General features: G+C 42.9%; 1 protein-coding gene across 4 annotated transcripts in view; it reads right to left on the bottom strand.

The window, feature by feature from the left end:
- The window catches only part of FOXP1 (forkhead box P1), a 377,157-nt gene that overhangs the window by 160,374 nt on the left and 197,827 nt on the right, over window positions 1-18,956 (bottom strand). For all 4 annotated transcript variants that reach the window (XM_054280796.1, XM_054280797.1, XM_054280798.1 and 1 more), the window contains exon 4: window positions 1,892-2,073. In XM_054280796.1, the coding sequence (XP_054136771.1) occupies window positions 1,892-2,062 (171 nt within the window). In that variant the 5' untranslated portion in view covers window positions 2,063-2,073. The remainder of the gene's footprint in view (window positions 1-1,891; window positions 2,074-18,956) is intronic.

Genomic DNA, 18,956 nt, shown 5'->3' with positions numbered 1-18,956 from the left:
TTGCAATCAACTTGCTTTATAAAAGATAAACTCCATGGAGAAGTTAGTCATCAAAACCAATTAACAGCAGAATTCAAACACAGAACATAAAGGTCTTTGAAGAACTTGGAGAAAAGCAAGATCCCCAACCACATTCTCTGTACTGGCAGTGGATAAATAAACTCCAAGCTAAAATCAGAGCTGTGTGAAAGCAATCCCGAGCCTGGCAATCCCATCCCCAGCCCTGAGCACTCGGGTCTGTGCCGGGCACTGTTTGGGGAGGGCTGGAGGACTGGGGATGAATGGGTGCCACTCCTTAACTGACCAAACGGGCGGCTGAAGGACACCAGCCATTACATGTGAGGTGAAAACATTATCTGAGACATCCTGAACTCTTGGGATAGCTACCAGCCTTGGGATGGCTGTGGAGAAGCCCTGGCACAGGGTCAGTTCGTGGTGGAGGAGCAGAGGTCTGAGCCATTCTGGTCCACCGTGTGCACGTCTGCACGATCCCCCCTCCCTGTTTCTCTCTGCACAAAGCCTCGCTGGAAAATTCCATAGTGCTCCTATGGAAAACACAGTGTAATTAACTCATTTTGATACTAAGCCTTTTTTAAGATGAGACCTTTGTGTTGAACATATTTTACTCCTCTTCTACTGTCCTATATTAATCAAAGCTGTAACCCCTGTTGTCTTTGCACTACGAATCAGAATGTGCCCCTGGCAAAGAATGAGGGAAAAGTCAACAGGAATTAAGTTTCAGTGCAACTGTTTACTCAACTGTGGCCTGCAGTTATTGAAATTTTATCCATGGTTTTGTGTGACTACTGCAGTAATGAATTCAGCATGGCTGTGATTTTCTCACTGATGGTATTCTCACTTCAAGTAAAAACCTGTAGGACGAAATGATTGAAACTACCAAAGTCTGTGCATTTAGTATCATCCATTTTTCTGACTTGTTTAATTATGGCAGCTTTCTGTCTTAGGGTGGTAAATGGGGCGCCCCGCTCCTCCTCAAGCCTTCACTTTGCTTTGTTTTTGAGCACAGGTTTTTTTCTTCTCCACAACAACCTGCTAAAAAGATCACTGTACACTTAGGGGAGTCTTAACCAGCTGCCAATCGCTTATTTAAAAGGTTTTAAGAATCCTTATTGCATTAGAGAAAGTGAGGGTTAGGCGTTGAGCGTATTCACCATGGCTCTGCTGCAGCCTTTGTTCCCAAACACATTAATGATACATGCCTAGCACTTTGGTGTAAAATTTCCTCAGAGGGCCTCAGAATTTTATCAGGGAAAAGAAAAAGCCAAACCATATTATGCGGATAATTTACACTGGTGAATTTGGTCACTTCCCAGAATATACACTAATTAAAATATCAAGGCAAAACACACTACTTGGTTCTGATTCTTCTGAGTTGAGGAACACTGACATGGATGTATTTATTTATTTATTCTGACGTTTTGCGCAGCAGATACCTCTGCAGCCTTCCTCACTAATAGAAAACATTCTGTTGATAGAGGTTGCTAGGTTATATTAAAATTTGTTGCAAAAACAAAACTAAACGTTAGCGTATTTTCCACCCAGTGACATATTTTGGAAACCAGTTATTTGTATACAGCAGTTCACCCAATCGCTGCCACCAGACTCAACACATTCAGGCAACGGAAGCAAGCCCTGATCTTTGGGTGTTTCCAGGGGATGATTACAAAAAGGAGCCCCGGAAGAGAAGTCCAAGGTTTCTCTTTACACTAACGACTGACTGCAATCCCCTACGGGCAAAAACGCGCAGAATGTCACTGGCGAGTCCCGAAAGCATCCTCTGCCTGGCAAGTACAAAGGGCTTGGGAGTGGGGGGGTTAAATGCTTCATGCTTTTCCTGTAGGTAGGAAACTTGTAATGCATCTTACAGTACCTGCTGTTGCTGGAGATGTGCTAAATCTGCAGCCCCAATTTCAACGGAAGGTGTCTCGCCGTTTGATCTCACTTCCCGCAGGCTGCACTCTAGTAAATGGTTGCCACCGCTCGCTCCATTCTGAATGGCTGAACCGTTACTTTTTGTCTCAGTCCCAGATTCTTGCATCATGACTCAAAAACCTGAAATAATTTAGGGGAGGGGAGGGGAAAAAAAAAAAAAAAAGCAGCTGTTAAAACAGTTGCTGTATATAAGGAGACATGCCCTGTTTTAAATCCTGCCAAAACTGTAAACATATGTCATTTTCCTTCATACGATTTATCTTTCATTAATGGTTCATGCTACTAGTTTATGTTTATTTATCCGTTGGTACAGCTATAATTTTAGTAAGTTAGTTCTCTTCTAAATATAGTATTATTTGCTCAACATCTTTTTTCCCTTAGAGAAAAAAAAATATTTTTGAACGAACACACAGAATCCATAATTAAATTTCTCTAGTTACATCTGGATGCTTTCCTTTGAAACGGATGAGTCATTCTTGGCAACATATGATGGACAATATCAAAAATGTGATAGATGCTGCGTAGGGGCATGGAGGTGAAGCGGAGCATTCACTATTTTGGTTTTCACTCATACCATGATAGTGCCAAATTAGCACCTTTTACTACTCTGAAGCAATTTAGGCTTAATCTGGGATGTGCTGAACCATCATCACTTCTCATTTCAGGAGAACTGCTACAAATGCTCACAGAATTACTCCTGTTGGCCAAGTTTTTGGCTACGGATTTGGATGCTGTTATGGCATTACAGTGAGGAGCCTCCTGTGTTATTTGGCTAAACATCATCTCAGCAGCCACAGCTCCTTCCAGCCAGCCAACCCTCTCTACTGACTCTTGGTGTCAGCCTGTCCCTGGGTGCTTCACACTCTGAGCTCACCAAGAGTATCAGTGGGGCACAAGCCTTCAATGAGGATGAGGATGAGTACCCACCTCCTCACCCCAGCACCCCTGGGATTTACACACCCTCAGGAGCAAACATCAGCATTGGCGCACAAGACTCCCCACACAAAGCACATATGCCAGTTTTCAGCTGCAAAGCTCTAACTCAGAGATAGTATGATGACTTGTTTTAAAAGTATTTCCACCTGCTAAGCCTCAGCTTCCAGGATTTAAATACCAGTAACCTGTCTGGCTTCCACCAGCCCATCCCTCCTCCACCCCTCACCCAGGGGAGATGGGGTATGGAAAGCCAAGCTGTGTGTCCCAAGCACGCTGCCAGCCCCACACTAACCACATGGACATGGGAGCCAAATGCCTCTGTGCAGGGTACTTCACCTCAGAAGGAAGATGTTTTATCTTCAAGGAAGAGCCTGTTTGAATTCAGTAAACCAAGCACATGGATGGTAGCAGGACAGATTCAAACATTCTGATCGCATTTAAATAAATTTCAGCTGGTCTATGGAAACTTCTTTCAATCTGTTTTGTTAAATCTTCAAACTATGCCAGGGGACAAAAGGGCTTGGAGACTCATTATAAAGCTTCTGTCAACTCCTCTGTAAAAGCTCCAGAGATCTAAACAAACCTACAGCTTTCCCAACACCACTAGGAAATGCTCTTGGATTTTAACATGATCCTGCTCTGATACACACCAAGTATGGTGTGTTTTTCATTTTCAGCACTGTAAGAAAAGCCCATAAGCATGATAAGGTCTAAATAAGTGTTTACATCTATCAGGCAAGGCTGGATTACACACCAGGCAGTGCCTGCATGGCACAGGTTGCTTTGGAAGAAGACACAGGAGTGAAAATCCACAGACAGCTCCCAAGTCACTCAAAGATATACCAGGCAATTTTTATATGCTAAAAAAAGGATTTTATATACTGCTAAGAAATGATTTACCTCTTTTACCCCATGACAAATCAAAAAGCAAAAACTGATGTAATTTTTTTCTGCTTCCACCCAAATTTGGAGTCAGGTCTCAACTGGAGAAAATGGAGCGCTACCTTAATTTACCCCAGAAGCAGATGAGGACAACAATGACCACCAGGAAAAATTGGGTTAGAGGGTTGAACTCATGCCTATGACTGTTTTGGAGCATGACAGCAATGATGGGTGGGATGTCCCCACCTCACAGACTGAAGCTGATGGAGGAAGGACATACTCAAGAATTGGTGGAAGGGGCCTCCAGCAGCCACTGTGGTGGAAAGAGATGCTAAAACCCATGTGCCAGAACAGCAAAGAAATACATCTCATTTTCCAGAACTTCTGATGCTACAAATGGGAAGTGAGAACCCGGATAAATAAGCAGTAGGGTCAGAGGAAGCACCAAGCAAAACTCTGACAGCAGCAAGAAGAATGTGCACCACTGAGGAGCAGATCCATCACTGCCTGATCACGATTTGTTGGCTTGCCCTTCTGAGCAAAATATCTCCGGGACACAGAAAATAATTCACAACCAAACTGGTCAAGAAATTATTTATTGTCTCTAGGACTGCAAAATGGTCCTGGAAAGAAAAAACAGTAGAAATTGCAACAATTTTTCTAACCTATAGGACTAAGAAAAAGATGGATTATTTATTGTATTTGGTTAGAAAAAGATCATAGTTCTTGAGAACCTTTTCCATGACAAATTTCATGCTCTGTTTTACCTTTTGAAGAACCCCAGCCAGTTACCAGCTCAGCTGCACAGGGGCCACGGCCCCTCCACTGGTTGTGATCACCCTACAGATCCCAGCAGAACTGGCAGCAGCTACCAAAGAAATGAAGCTGGAAAGAGAGATTGCTAAGGGACCATGTTTAAACTTTCAAAAAATTATTTTAAAACCATAAGTGAACATCTTTAGGCAGTTTTTTTTAACTTCACCAATTTACAAGCAGTCAACTTCTATATACCTTAAACTAGATGCTTGTACAAAACAAAAGCACTTTGTTAAAATACTTCCGTAGAAAACTGGCATTTCAAGGGAAAAAAAGATATTTTTTATTCTGTTTATTTCATCACTGAAGTCAAATGTGAGTTGACATGAATAATCACAGTTTGGTTTGATCATTAAGTGTCATGTCATGAAAAATCAACCTGTGAGAGCTTTCTGCAAGAATGATTATTATTTGTCTTTTTGAGCACACCTAAATGAGCTGAGGTGATCGCACACCGAGGATGGCTGAGATAATTGTCTCTTCCCAGCACAGAGGAGATGAACTTACAGGAGCCTATTACTGAAGTTTGTCATTCAAAATTGTGAAAGAAAAATGCAAAGCAAGGTTGACTTTATGCAACATAATTAGGTTCTGTGGGAACTGAACTGAAACTCCAGGTGAAGTATCAGAAACCATGATCCTGGCCTGAATACAACCAACACAGCGCTGGAGAAGCTGCTATGCATAATGATTTATTATAAGAAATAATAATACTCTACAACTACTTCCATGACAGGCAGGAAACCTGGTTCTGACTTAAGAAATTTAATGGCAGGAGAGCCCATGTCTATCTCATGTGTTCTAGAAAGCAGAATGATTCTCTTATCAATTCTGCAAATAAAAATGCATTTTTAGCACTTAAAATATGGGGGTTATTACCAATGTAAGTATTTTTATTTTTTCTATATATAGAAAAATTCTATGACATTTCATGTTAGGAGGGATGCAGAATGACTCTGAATTATTAAAGGTGACACAAGATCTTTTTCCCCTATGAAGGGACCAAAGGTAGGCTGCAGTACCAACAACAGCTTGTGAAACTTTATCCTGAAATCAAGGAGCACATAATAAAAGAACTGTTCTGACTTAATGTAGGCTTGGTTTAAACATTTCAGAAGAGTGATCAGTTTCTTCAGATTCCCATTTTAACCTGCACAGAACTTTTTCTAGCTTTATGCACAGTCAAACACAAACTCAAAGCCCTACAGCTGGGCCCATCTCTTTAGTGAATATGTTATTTTCAAGGTAATGGAGCAAAATTTCAGCGAAGCAAAATCTAAAGAAGGCACTCTGTCAACAGGAGGACAACAGGCAATCATTTTCCAGATTACCTGGAGAAAAGCAGGGAACAGCCAATTTCTTAAGGACATGGTCAAATTTGAGAAAACATAGGTCAGACGTGAACTTTGCCTGAATCAAAATAATCTTTCTGATGACTCTAAAGTCAATGTTTTGAGGTAAAAAAAAAAAAAAATAACCTAAAGGAATCCTAATTCTGAAAAAGTTCTTTGCTAATGCATTAAAAATGCGTCCATAAAGTCCATAACAGCGCCAAGAGCAGATGCTGCTGATACACATCTCAGCTCCACTGGCCTATTAAGATGAGCAAGGTTAAGCATGGAGATTAGTAGGCAGGAGGTGGGCGCTGAAGTGTGCCACTGCTGCAATTCTGCTACCAGTATAGTTTCTGAAGACTAAGCAGCATTGTTTAATGTCAGCATGAGGGAGGATTTACTGACTGAAGCACCTGTCAGAATAAGGACCCACTCCAAGCCTGAAAGACTAAGGGACTGATATTCAGATGTCTCTAGATGCTTCACCATACACGGAGGCATCTGGTGAGGCATTTTTAAGATTCTTCAATAAGTACCAATCTATATCTTTAAGCATATCATCACCTTTAAAAAAACATCCCTGGGGTCTTCTGGCCTTAAAAATCCCTGTTTAAATAATCTTCCAGACCTAACATGGACTACAGATTCACAGTGTAGCCTGTGTGTTTGAAAGTTTCTTCAAGGTCCATGATTTTATTTCAGATGTTAGTACCTGGAGGTGTTTACAAATACATATGCACAAAAAGATCATTAGGCATTTCTATCCCCTGGGATCAGTGCTACAGCAAAAATATTGTCATAATACAACCCTCCTTTGACACATTTGTGAAAGATTTTAAGCTAACAAAAAGTTCAGTCTTTATTTTAGGGCAGTTAATTAAGGCTGACCAAGTCAGGCAGAAGTAAATTAACTTGGTTGATCAATTATTTATATGAAGCAGAATAAATGCCCTTAAAGAACTTGGCCCAGCCATGAAAGGACATGTAAATTAAACACAACACAGATTTATAAAATGTATTTCTACTTTTATAGGCAGAAGAGTCAATGCTAAAATCAGTTTTAAGTGAGTGATCAAATCACACGATCTAGCCCAAAATTCTCCAGCAGGCATTCTATCCATACGTGCATGGTTTATAAATAAAAGTTCTACCTAGCAGTCACAAGCAGCTCCCCAAAACCAGCTCAGGAATAATTTTAGAGCATTTATCCGTGTAATTATTAAAAACAAAACAAAACAAAAAACCCCAAACACGGTCTGGAAGAATTCCACAACAACGTAACGCTGCAAAGACAGGATTTTACCTCTTGAAAACGAAACGTGCTCCGGAGTGAGACCAGCAAGGGAACACAGAGAGCAGGAGCAAAGCTGCTGCCTCCCCACAGTACAGCGACAAACACCCTGCAGCACCAGCCTGGCACTGCCGGGATCCGAAATAAGGACCCCAACTGCTTTCCCAGGAGACCCCTACCCACTCACAGGTGGTCTTGTTTAGTCCTGGCATCTTTGGAGCAAGTGCCTGGCCAGGGAATGCACCTCAGGCTCCACATTGCACCACCAGTAGTGAATTTTTCCAGGAACATGTTTTGATGTCCCCCAGCTGATGCCAGAACACCCATCTCCTCCAGCTGACACCCCGTGCCTAGGCTGGCGAGGCAGCCAGCAGCACCAGCCCACCATCCACGAGTTCAGTGAAAGAAAAAGGATTCACTAGTGGAAATTAAAAGCCTTGTGTAAGGTAAAGCTTGATGTGCCGTGGGGGAAGGCGTACAGATGTTCAGCTGCTCATTTACTAAATTACACCATGTCACAATTAACTGTGAATCAGCCAGCTTCACATGAGCAGCTCAGGGGCTGCCACCATGCTAAGTGCAGAAATAACGCCAGGGAGGGAAGTCCAAACTAGCCAGGTGGACCAGATGACTTCTCTTTGCCTGTGTTTGTGGTTAGCACGACTATTAGAGAGAGCTATCCCAACATATGGCATGATTTAACTAAATCAGATCATGCTGAACTCACCAGCCTTTCTCAACTTACAAACCCCTCCGCTCTCGTCATTGCAGATGGGTGAACACCCGTCATGCTTTTAGAGTTTTCAGTAGCCGTCATTTATCCTGCTGACAGGGTGTATTTTAGGTATAATTATGTACTAACTAACTATAGATCAACTGTCAGTACATTAGGGTACTTTTTGGATAAAACTTCATGCTTACCCCTTCGAAGGCCACTCGCCTACACACTACTGGTGGTTGCTGAATTGTGCAGGAGTAGGAGAAAGGAGAAGGGGATTCAAAGTGCAATTAAGGATCATCTTTAGGAATCAACCAAAATAGTAGCAAACAGAGCAAATCAGGCTTCGCTGTCCTAAAAAGTGATGCTGAGTCACGTCTGACAGCGGGGTTTGGAGGAGAGGCAAACCTGGAGCAAGGCAAGGGAAGGAACGCGCACGGGATGTGTGGAAAGAGGAAACAAAGAGACAGCGACGAGGTGAAATCCTTTGATATTTCCTCAGCTTAAAGAGGTAATTCAATGCATTAAAATGGATCCTTGAAATTTCAAAGGATGAAACTCGCACAACAAAGATTGTCGAGAGTGCTATTTTCTAGGATTAGAACAAAAACGTATTGGGATTTGCTATATGATCTTACATCGCTGAGCAAGACTGTACACTTGCTGTTATGCAAGCACCATCTTCCAATAGAGAATTTTCATAATTATAACAGAAAGGCGTAAATTTTCTAATGCATGGCAGTTCAAAAAGTAATCAAGAGAATGAGCCTGAGGGCTATTTTAATGTATGCAAAGCTAGTGACCCACAGTAAATGGGAGGTAGGCTTCAATGAATGCAAAGTAATGCACACATACTAAAGACCTGGTCTGATGAGGGACGGCTAAAATTAACACCCAATTAATTTCCGAATTGACAAACAAATGAAAGCCATAAATCTACTTTCTCATTAATTTTCTTGTGGTATAATTTAAAGCAGTAATATGAGGGCAAAAACTGAGCATTATCCATCATAAATATCAAAAAAGATAGCACTGTAACACCATAAATTATGCATATTACCTGTTGTTAAAAATGATTAATGTATTATCAACTTTATCGTGCACTGTATATGTCTAGACATATCTAAAATCTGAAATTTCATTTAGTGCTTAGGAAATAAAGGGTCCAGAAGAAATGGGATTACCCTCAGCACATCCTTGGCTCTGCCTCCTGATGCTCTCACCTCGGCTGGACTCATCCCAAGCCTTGGGCCAGTGGAACTTGAGCACACGGCAGAGGTCATGTGCTGGCCTCCCCAGGAAGGGAAACAACTCACACAGCTCCTGGAGCATCCCTGTGGGCATGGCCCTGGCACCTGGTTTACACAGGGCTGCTCCCCCTGCCCCATCCTGCTAATGCTGGGGTAGAGCTACCTGGTGATGCAGAGCCATAGAAAGGAGACAGAAGTAAAAGCAAGGAGCAGGAAAACATGAAGCTGTATCTAAATTCGCGAATGAAAAGCACATGCTTTCAAAAAGTGGTGAAGTACAACAAACACCATGGCCAACAGAAGAACACAGGTTGCCCAACCTCCTCCTTGTCGGCCACGATGGTCACCAACCTGGCTTTGTGCCAGGTCTTTATGTCCTTTATGTCCTCCTGCCACCCTCAAATCTCCTGAATGGCAGCTCCTGTCTAGAAGCAGACTGCCACAATTTTAAACTTATTTGACTATATGCAATGGCACGACCTCTTTCACTGTTGGGTGTGTGGCTCGCACTGCCTGGGTCCCTTCTTTCCAGCAGCAGTGCATTATCATCAGGGCCACAGCACCTGAAATCATCTGGAGACAGCTCAGGCTGACTGATGCTCTGCAGGAGCTGAAATTTCAGACTGCTGTGGTGAGCAGAAGGGAAGGGGAATCAGGAGCCTAATCCCACTTGTGCCACGCTGGCTTTTTGTGAAATCATGGTCAAACAACACAAGTTGTCAGAGAACCAGTCAGTGCAGTTACCCCTCAGGAAGTCTCTTCTGCTGAGGGTGTTGCTGACCACAATCAGTAAGAACAGAGAACGAGCAAATCCAAGAAGACTTAATTGAAACAGACATTAAAAAGTTTGCCATTTGCTCTATTCAAAAGAGCTGGAGCTGGTCCCCATGAAAAACCAGGGCACTAAAACATACCCAAGCTGTGAAGACAACAGGTCTCACTCCCTTCCATGAGGTAACACCCAAAGCATTAAACAGACAATGAACAATCCAACTTCCTCAAATCAGATTTTTGCATTCTCCCTTCATTTCACACATGCACACAGAAGTTACTCCCAGTCTCCCCTTGGATAAATACACCCCTTTTGCAAAGCCAGCTCTATCTCAATCTATGCCTCTCAGCTTGACAGCTATTAAATCCATATTCAGCATGAAGCTCATGCCATAGATGCATAAAAGCTCTAGAGCTGGGCCACTTCCAAGTGACTGGCAAATATGATGTAATCATTTACATACCATCATCGGCAGAGTGAGGTTCCTTCCTCTCTCTTGGGGAGAGCTGTCTTTCAGCTGTGAGCTTGACAGAAATCATCCTTACCATCACCGGGATCAGTTTATTTGGAAGAAAAGGAATGGCAAGTGGCCAAAAAAAACCCCAAGGCAAACCAGAAGCCATAGTTCACTGCACCAGGCGAATCCATGACTGCTACCACATGGGCACGAGCACCGTGGCACCAGAGGGGCTGCTCCAGAAGGAAGGTGAGGTGCAGAGTGCCCTGGGTGCTGTCCCCGAGGTCGGGGTCCCTGGGGAGGTACCCACCTGCTCATCCCAGCCCAGGCATCACAGCACTGTGGGGCTCCCCGCCGCTCCGTGCACAACAGGAACAGAAACTGCAGGGCTGCTCTCACAGCCAGCACTTATTTGTTTGCATGCACACTGCTCTGAACTTGCATCACAAACTCTTGCAGTCTGCCTCACAGAAAAACAGGTGACTGTTCAACCAAATAAAAGACCAAAGTTGCATTTAGTAAATACAGTCAGTTTGTGCCAGACAGCAGCAGCACTGCTCCAACAAGATAACATGAAACCTCGTACCAAGTGCTGGCTGTAGATGAATTAGACTCCCACCCTCCATGCACATCTCCATTAAAGCATATCTAAACTCTCTAGCAGCCTCCAGAAGTCAAAAACCACCTCAAAGCCAGGTGCAACTCTAACAATTCTGCACAATGGCATTTTCACTTTGTTCAAGGCAGCAAAGGTTTGATTCATGGCAGTAACACGAGTCAATTAATGACCAGCTTGTCCACTTACACACTTCAGGTACCTCCAGCTCCCCTCCAGCCCTGACACTGCTCCAGCAGCCCAAACAAGCAGTATGTTTGGATCACTGATGCAAACTAGGGAATACAGGGGATATATTTTTATGTATATTTTTTTGCTTTCTTTTCCAAGAGATGAAGAGGACAATTATTTCATTTTATGCTTTCTATGAATGTGTATCCAAGGTATCTTAATAAATGAATTCACATATAAAGAAACAGAAAACTCCTTCACATTTTAACAAATTAATTCAGATATACAGGAATAGGCAACACATTCACACAAAAAGAGTTAACATTTCTTTCTCAAGGTCACTCAAAGACGGTTTACTCCCTTTGTGTGAAAAGCCCTAGCCATTTACTGTTACTGCTAACAGGTCCTGCCTGGCATTTGAAATCCAAGCCCCACTCAGAAACAATAACAAACAGTAATTTTGAAAAACAAAGATGGTGTGAGCAAGTTTTTCTTGCTCATTTTCAAAACAACCCAAAAGCAACAACTACCAGGATGGTTCTCTCTAATTAGGACTCCCAGAAACCAAAGAACAAACAGGCAGCACAGAGAAATTAGCAGATGTAAACGCAGTTTTCAAGTTATAAAAAGAAGAAAAAAGCAGCTCCGTCATCTCACTCGCAGGAGGAGGAGCAACAAGCGTGTTTTTAAATTTGGTATTTTCTCTCCATTCAAACAGCTCTGCTTCTAAAACAGATTTTCCTCAGATCTCCTCAGAAGTAAAGCTGAAAGCTTTGCCTTTTCCAATCCCATCGAGGGCACATACATCAATTAAAATCCAACATGAGAGAAGAGAGAAACCAAAAAGCCCCCGACCAAATGCTGACATAGAACACAAGGCCGTACTTTTGGGGTGATTACCTGGTTCATAGCCCTATACCTTTATCCTAGACCTTCTACCTCCTTGTTTGCTCCATGCAGGATTTTCTAGCCATCAGCCGTCTACCGCTGTGCTAGTCGTCTTGCAGGAGTGCTCTCTCCCTTCTGAAAAAAGCAAACAACTGGATAGATATCATTACACTAAGGAAATCTCTTGGAAAAACCAAACAACTTGCTAATCTTTCTAGCCCCTTCACCCAAGTTAAAGATAAGCAAAGCAAACCAAAGTGAGTTTCAGCCACATTCCAGGGACAAGCTCCCCTTTTTCTCCTTTATCAAAATCCCAGCATTTAAAGGTTTTTTTCCAGACCTTGCAGGATAAACTGCTGCTCACACCCGCAAACAAAGCAATATTTGTTTAATAACTGATTGCTGCCATGGGTACAGTAAACAAGGGGCCCAGCATTTGTGTTTATGAACAAACACATCATCTTGCAAGAGCAATTTAACATTAACCAGGTGGAATAATCAACAGATTTCATAGGTGACACTCGGGGCAGGACTAATGTAAACAGAGTAGGGAGGAGAAAGGGGCCACTCTTAGGGAATCAAGGTTGAGGCAAATGCATTACAGAGTAAACAGCTGGGAAGAACTCAAGACAAACAAATAGTCATTCTTCTGACATTTCGAGAAGCAGAAAGGTTGTACGTTACATGCATCAGCTGCTGACCACCATGAAATCAAACCAGTTGGGGACCAGGCCTTCTTGTTTACACAGTGCCATGTTTGCTTATAAACAACAATTTGCTGTTACCAACCTCGCATTACTCATTGCATAAACGAGCAGATCAAGTGAAATCCTGTTAACTCTTCTGTGGATTGAGGGTTTTTTCCTCCCCTTCAACAACAACAAACAAAAAAGCCTTTGCAGTCTTGCTGTGCAACCTCGAGACAACAGGCAGCAGGGGAAAATACAGAGCTGTGCATCTGTTCTGATAAAGGGGAAAGAAAGGAGTTGAAAACACTTGAAAGTGTTTCACAAAACAAGATTTACCGGCCAAACCACTGATGTGAAAGATCCATTTGCATTAGAAAAAAAATAAAAAAACAATTGAAAACCCAGAAAAACAACTGCAAAAGGTGGGGTACAAAATTTTCATTTCACTCCTAGAACAAACAAGCAAAACAACAGCTTTCGACACAGCCCAACCAGCCCAGCATGACCATGGACACGAGTCATTCACACACACACCCATGGCCATGCCAGGGCCCTGCAGCAGCAATGAAGCCATGGTTCAGCCCTCTTCTCCCTCCTTTCTTTTTCCCACCCTCAGCCCCCTTGCCTCTGATCACCATTCTCTGATCTTTGTAGATCTCCCCAGCTCCTCTTTTTCAACACAGAAGCCCCCTGGATGTCTTTCAGCAACCAAAAGCTCAACTGCCCCCAACTGCTCCCCACCCAACATCCCTCTCTTGGCCCCAAGGCTCTGGGACTTCAGTCCTCAAGGTGCTCAGGACACCCAAATCCCCTGGGTCTGCCACCTTCCAGAAGGCCTTTTCTTCCCCATCTCTCATCCCCGTAACACTCATGAAATTTCCTATGGCAGCGTTCCTCCAGGGAGGCTTCTCTAAGTTGTCTATCCTGAACACGGATTTCGGGAAAGATCTGAAATACAGGGAGAGAAGATGGATGGTTCTAATGGTAGAGGTTAATCCAGGGCTCCGGGTTACATTCCTGCCCTGACACAATCCCTGCATGGGACCTCCACGGGTCTCTTCATCCCTCTCCTATGTAAAAGAAGCCCTTTAGGATGTTGCACCAGTCTGGTGGGGTTAGTGAATGTAGTTGTGGGCTATACCACGGGTCCCTTTTTCCCCCAGCTGCACCACTGTCCCTCCCTGGTTCACCCCTACCTTCTGATGAGCACCAGCATCACCGCCAAGCACTGAGGAAAATCATCCCAGTCTCAAATCTATGAAGCATCCAAGGTCACAGCTGGCCCTGGCACTAATCTCCCCTCCCTTGCCATTTCATGTGCAAACAGCATGATGGCCAGAAGCCTCCCCCCTCATCATTTTTTTACAAGTTTTAGAATATTTGTTACTTTTTTTCACAGCACAATCCTGGACATCCACAGCTGGCCAAGAACCTTGGTTTTCTTTTTCAGAAAATGTTTAGCCTTTTGTTGTAGTAAAAAAAAAAAAAAAAAAAAAAAAAAGAAAAAAAAGGTTCAAAACCATGAAATCAGTACAACCTACTAATAAGACAGGTATTTAAATAAAACCCAAATGCAGTATTGTTCAGGCAACTGCCTATTTTTTAATACATCAGGTTGACAGCATAATAGCAGGCAGGATGAAAGGTGCGACTCGAGGACGGGGTTGGCGTCCGCACACCAGGAAAACAGAAGTGCTGCCCCATTTCCTGTGCTGCAGCAGAGTATTTCTGATGTCTGGGGCTGCCGGGGACTTAACTCTGAATTAATGATTACACACAATACCCTCCTTTCTCCCCTCCCTGCAGGACAGCGAGGGCCAGCCTCACCAAATGACTGTGGGCAGGCAGGCACGGGTCATGGGGGATTTAGATATTTCACAGCAGCTTCAAAAATTTAGACACTGCAACCTGAAGGCTTCTGAAAACATCAAGCTTCACATAAAAGTCCTGATATTTCCCTACTTGAGACAACTGCTCTCACCTCAGCTGCGCTGCCTGCTCCACGCTCCTTTTCCAGCACGTAAAATCACAGTTTATTCAGTACAAAGTAGCTACACTATGATAAAAACTATAAGCATATCATTCAAATGCTTTATTGGTCAAATAGATGGATGCTTTTATTAGTCCAACCTTTTTTGTAATGGAGTGCCACTGATGACCCAGTGTTAGCCTCATTCCCTGCTATTAATCACACTTCTAAGAGCTCATTTTGCTTTAAAATCTTAAGAAATTGCTATAATTTAAAGACATGGTGTCTACATAATGGGAAATGCTTCACAGATTGTATCATTTCATATAACACAGAATTTTTATGGCAATGCTGACCACGATACCAAGGTATTAGAAAACTCGAATATAATATTTTTTATATAGAAAATCTAAATGTAAACTTCCTTTTGCATTTGTGGTTTGCCACATCCATAATGTTTTAATCACAGCCTTTTGGGAGCTGCAGTTTTCAACTGCATGTGGCTTACATAGATTAACACTACAAAAACACTCCCTGAACAAATATAAACAGAACAAAACAAAATTAAATGAAAATTAAATAAAATACAAGGATGGACCATGAGAGAAAGACTGTTCAAGCTAAACTTTTACAATTTTCACACAAGGCATTTTATCCTTTTGTCGACTATATTATCTCCTTCCTTTTTTGCACAGGGGAAAACATACGATGTTTACTGTGAAAAACTTTTACAACAAAGTGGAAGCATCTTACGAATTTACCTACACAGAGAATTAAATTAATATAATGATGGTCCTAACCCATATTATTAAAATGTACTTTGCAAAATGTTTTGACAATGTTGACTGCTGCAGGAGGGAAAACACATTTAAGACAATTTCAGCCAAATGCACAAGCAGAAGCCTTTCATTTTTCAAATGCAAAGTATCTTTAAACATCTTCTTATGAAAGAAAATGCAGTGCAATTATGTTATATGGCACACACAAAAGCATGTTCTTTTCCTCAGTTCTCTAACAAGATATTAGTACCTCCTGGCCTTAGGAATACTATGTGTAAATCACATCATATTCATAGTGTCTGAATTAATTATAATAGGAGCTGGAGAGAAATGTTAACTTTCCAGGTTGTTGCTAAGGATTAGCCCTTGTTTACAATTCCGTATTTATAGAACAAGAAAAATTTGTCAAATGAAGGGCAAAGAGGAAAGCAAGAACACAAATTTAGCTTTGATTTCAAAACAAATCAGATCTTGCAACCATTCCCTGAGAAGAAAACCACAGTTTTTAATGTGGAGATGCAAATGAGTCTCAGAATATAAAAATGTTTTATAATTCTGTGCATTCAACACTACTAGATGTTATTTAAAGAATTTATGTTAGCATTTCTCATCCTCACACAGCAAGTCCAAGATGCTGCAAACAGCATCTATTTAAAATGGATCGTGTTGCTGTGGGGCCCGGGGCAGCTCAGGAGGCTGATGCAGAGGGGAGCAGGGCATTTGGCCCCCTGGCACCAGACTGGGATTCATGGAATACTCCAAAGGGGTTAACAAGGCAGTGGGCAGGAGGAACAAGCCCCTTGCCTTGAACAAGCAGAACCCTGGCTACATGGAGATGAGCAGATCCATCCCGAGGGAAAGTCATGACTCTCGAAACCACTGCAAAGGCTACGACGGTCTTCTCAAATGTAGTGGATCTGTGAGGTGAACAAACACCTAAAGAGGAAAGGCACTCAGGAACCCAAGAAATGTCCTTTATGCTAAACATGGTATTTCTGGGGAGCCCTGCGAGGCTGGGATGGCTGAAGGCTCAAAGTCTGTGGGATGGGGTCCCAGTGAGCAGGGAGCCAAAGCTCTGCAGGGACTTGCAGATCTCAGGCACCTTGGCAGAACTGGCCAGGGAAGTTTGGACTGCTCCCTATTCTGAGGATAAAGAAAGCACTTCGGCCTCCAGCACTTTCATTTCTTTGCACAAACAAAGGCACACCCACTACAATTAAATTGCAAAACCCTTTTCATTAGGACTCCTTGTTTTCACACACTTCCAGGCTACCGAGACCTGCAGTCCCTCTCATGCTCCCATCAGTGTGCTCCTTGTGAGTGGAAAACTAAGCAAGGGCTCTTTAGCGGTTTCAGTCTATGGAGAAACAAATGGAAAAATGTTTTTTCCCCTTAAAAAAAGCCCTGTAACCACCAACTTCTGAGCAGAGTGACTTGCAAAAACACTGGGCATCCACAACGGAGAGCATCTAACCCCCCACAAGAATCAGGCCCATAACACAATATAAAAAAATGCACTTAGCTAAGCTTTTGTGGAAACACAGATGGACTCTCTGCCTTGCCCTGTCCAAGGGCTGTGGTTCTCAGATTACAGCAAGGACAGCACAATGCATCAGGGAAACCAAATGTGTCTGTGCACACTGGTGTGTAAGCTAACACACAAACACACACACGTTATCCAAGCACCCAGCATGCCAGTTCACATCAGCCAGAATAGAGTAAGCAGGACAGAAGAGGTGCCTTCATCCCCAGCTTTTTCTTGATGTTTTCTTTCCCAGGAATAGCTCCAGTCTCGGTCCAGGGCAAGGATTCCACCCATCACATGGAGATGTGCAGGAGATGTGTACATGCAACACATGTTCCTCAACAGCCACACACATGGATCCCAGGCACCCAAAAATACAGTTGGTCCTCTCCACACTGACCCAATAGAGAAGCGGGAAAAGAAGCATGATTTTTTTTCACCTCAAAATTTCATCATGTGCCTGAGAAAACTCCCTAAAAAAGCTCTGTCGAAACCAATTTGTTTCTAACTCCCCCAAGAAAGCGCATATGCCTACTTTTGAGTCAGGATGCAGGAAACCAAGTTCTTAATCCCTCTTCTGCATTCACCCATGGCTAAGGAGCTGTGCCCACCTCCAATCCACCATCAGCCATGGCTGGGAGAGGGAGAGGCAGCAGCAGAAAGGATTTGCAGGACGCCACATGAGCCTCTCCAGCTTGCCTTGGCCACTAACACTGAACAATCCTGAGCACTCCTGTGGCCACCCATACCTTTTTCATGCACGATGCCAATGCAACAGAAAGCCTCCCAACACACAGCACTGTGGCCCCATGACCTGTCCAGAACCAGCTGTTCAGCCCTGGGCTGGGAAGTTCCTTCGCAATCTCTGCCAAGCTCAGCAGAGGCAGCTCCATGCTCCAGGAAATGGCCTTTCTGGTGCTGAACCCCTGGCAGCATGTGGAGGCCGTTTGCAACCAGAAATGAGTGTTTAATGTTCAAATTCTGCACCGAAGACACTGTCTGAACATCTCCAGCCGCATGCAGGTGCATGGTCCCACAGATGTGCTGGCTCCTGAACACTGTAGAGCTAAGGCATGTGGCTTCCTGCTCCAAGGGCTTGTGAAAGAGGAGGATACACTCTATTTACAGCCTATCCCAGACAAGACTATTCAATGTCAGGATGTACCGTAAGAGGGTAATTTGCACCCTAAACTGGATTGTACGATACCGCAGTCACAGACCGTATGATCTCTTCCTTTGGATTAAAACTGTTTGCACAAGTCAAAGCAGAACAAGGAGAGTAACAAAACATACAGTGTATTTTGTTCCCCACTGCAGCCACATATTTCAACTGCCTCAGCCGAATTCTTAGAGTAAACACAGCTTTAAAAGAAAATAACTTGAATAAAGAGCTTCTGGAAAGTTCTGACTGATTATGCATGCAAGAATTCTGCTACTGCTTCCTCCCATCATCTGAAAAATAAACCAAACACCCAACTTCCACAACTATCCACAAAAGTGCTATTTTTCTGAAACATGTTACAATACTATCTGAGGTCTGCAAGTTATAATGAATGCATCTTATTTTGCAAAATACACAGAGGAGCTCAATTAAATGAACAACTGTAAAGGAAACAGAGCTGATAAAGGAATTAATGCTCTGTGTGCCAGATCATAACATAACATCTAGCATAACAAAGCCGTGTCAAACATGCAACCACTGAAGACTTTAAAAAATGAAATAACAAAGTTAAACTCCAAAATATTTCAGCACACAAAATCAGGATGTGCAAAAGCTATTTTCAATAATTGGGAGGGGAGCATGGGCAGCAACAAACGGATCTCTTGCAGCCGTTACTTCAAGACTTACTAAATACGTAAAAAGACGGATTGTTTTGTAAACGACCACCTGCTCCGCTGGCGATCCGCTC

The sequence above is a fragment of the Melozone crissalis genome, unplaced genomic scaffold (assembly GCF_028551555.1).
Source record: "Melozone crissalis strain CALT ecotype California unplaced genomic scaffold, PUWL_Pcris_2 ptg000029l_1, whole genome shotgun sequence".
NCBI classification, from domain to species: Eukaryota; Metazoa; Chordata; class Aves; order Passeriformes; family Passerellidae; genus Melozone; species Melozone crissalis.
The sequence above is the reverse complement of the archived record's forward strand: the minus strand, read 5'-3'. Positions and strand labels throughout refer to the sequence as shown.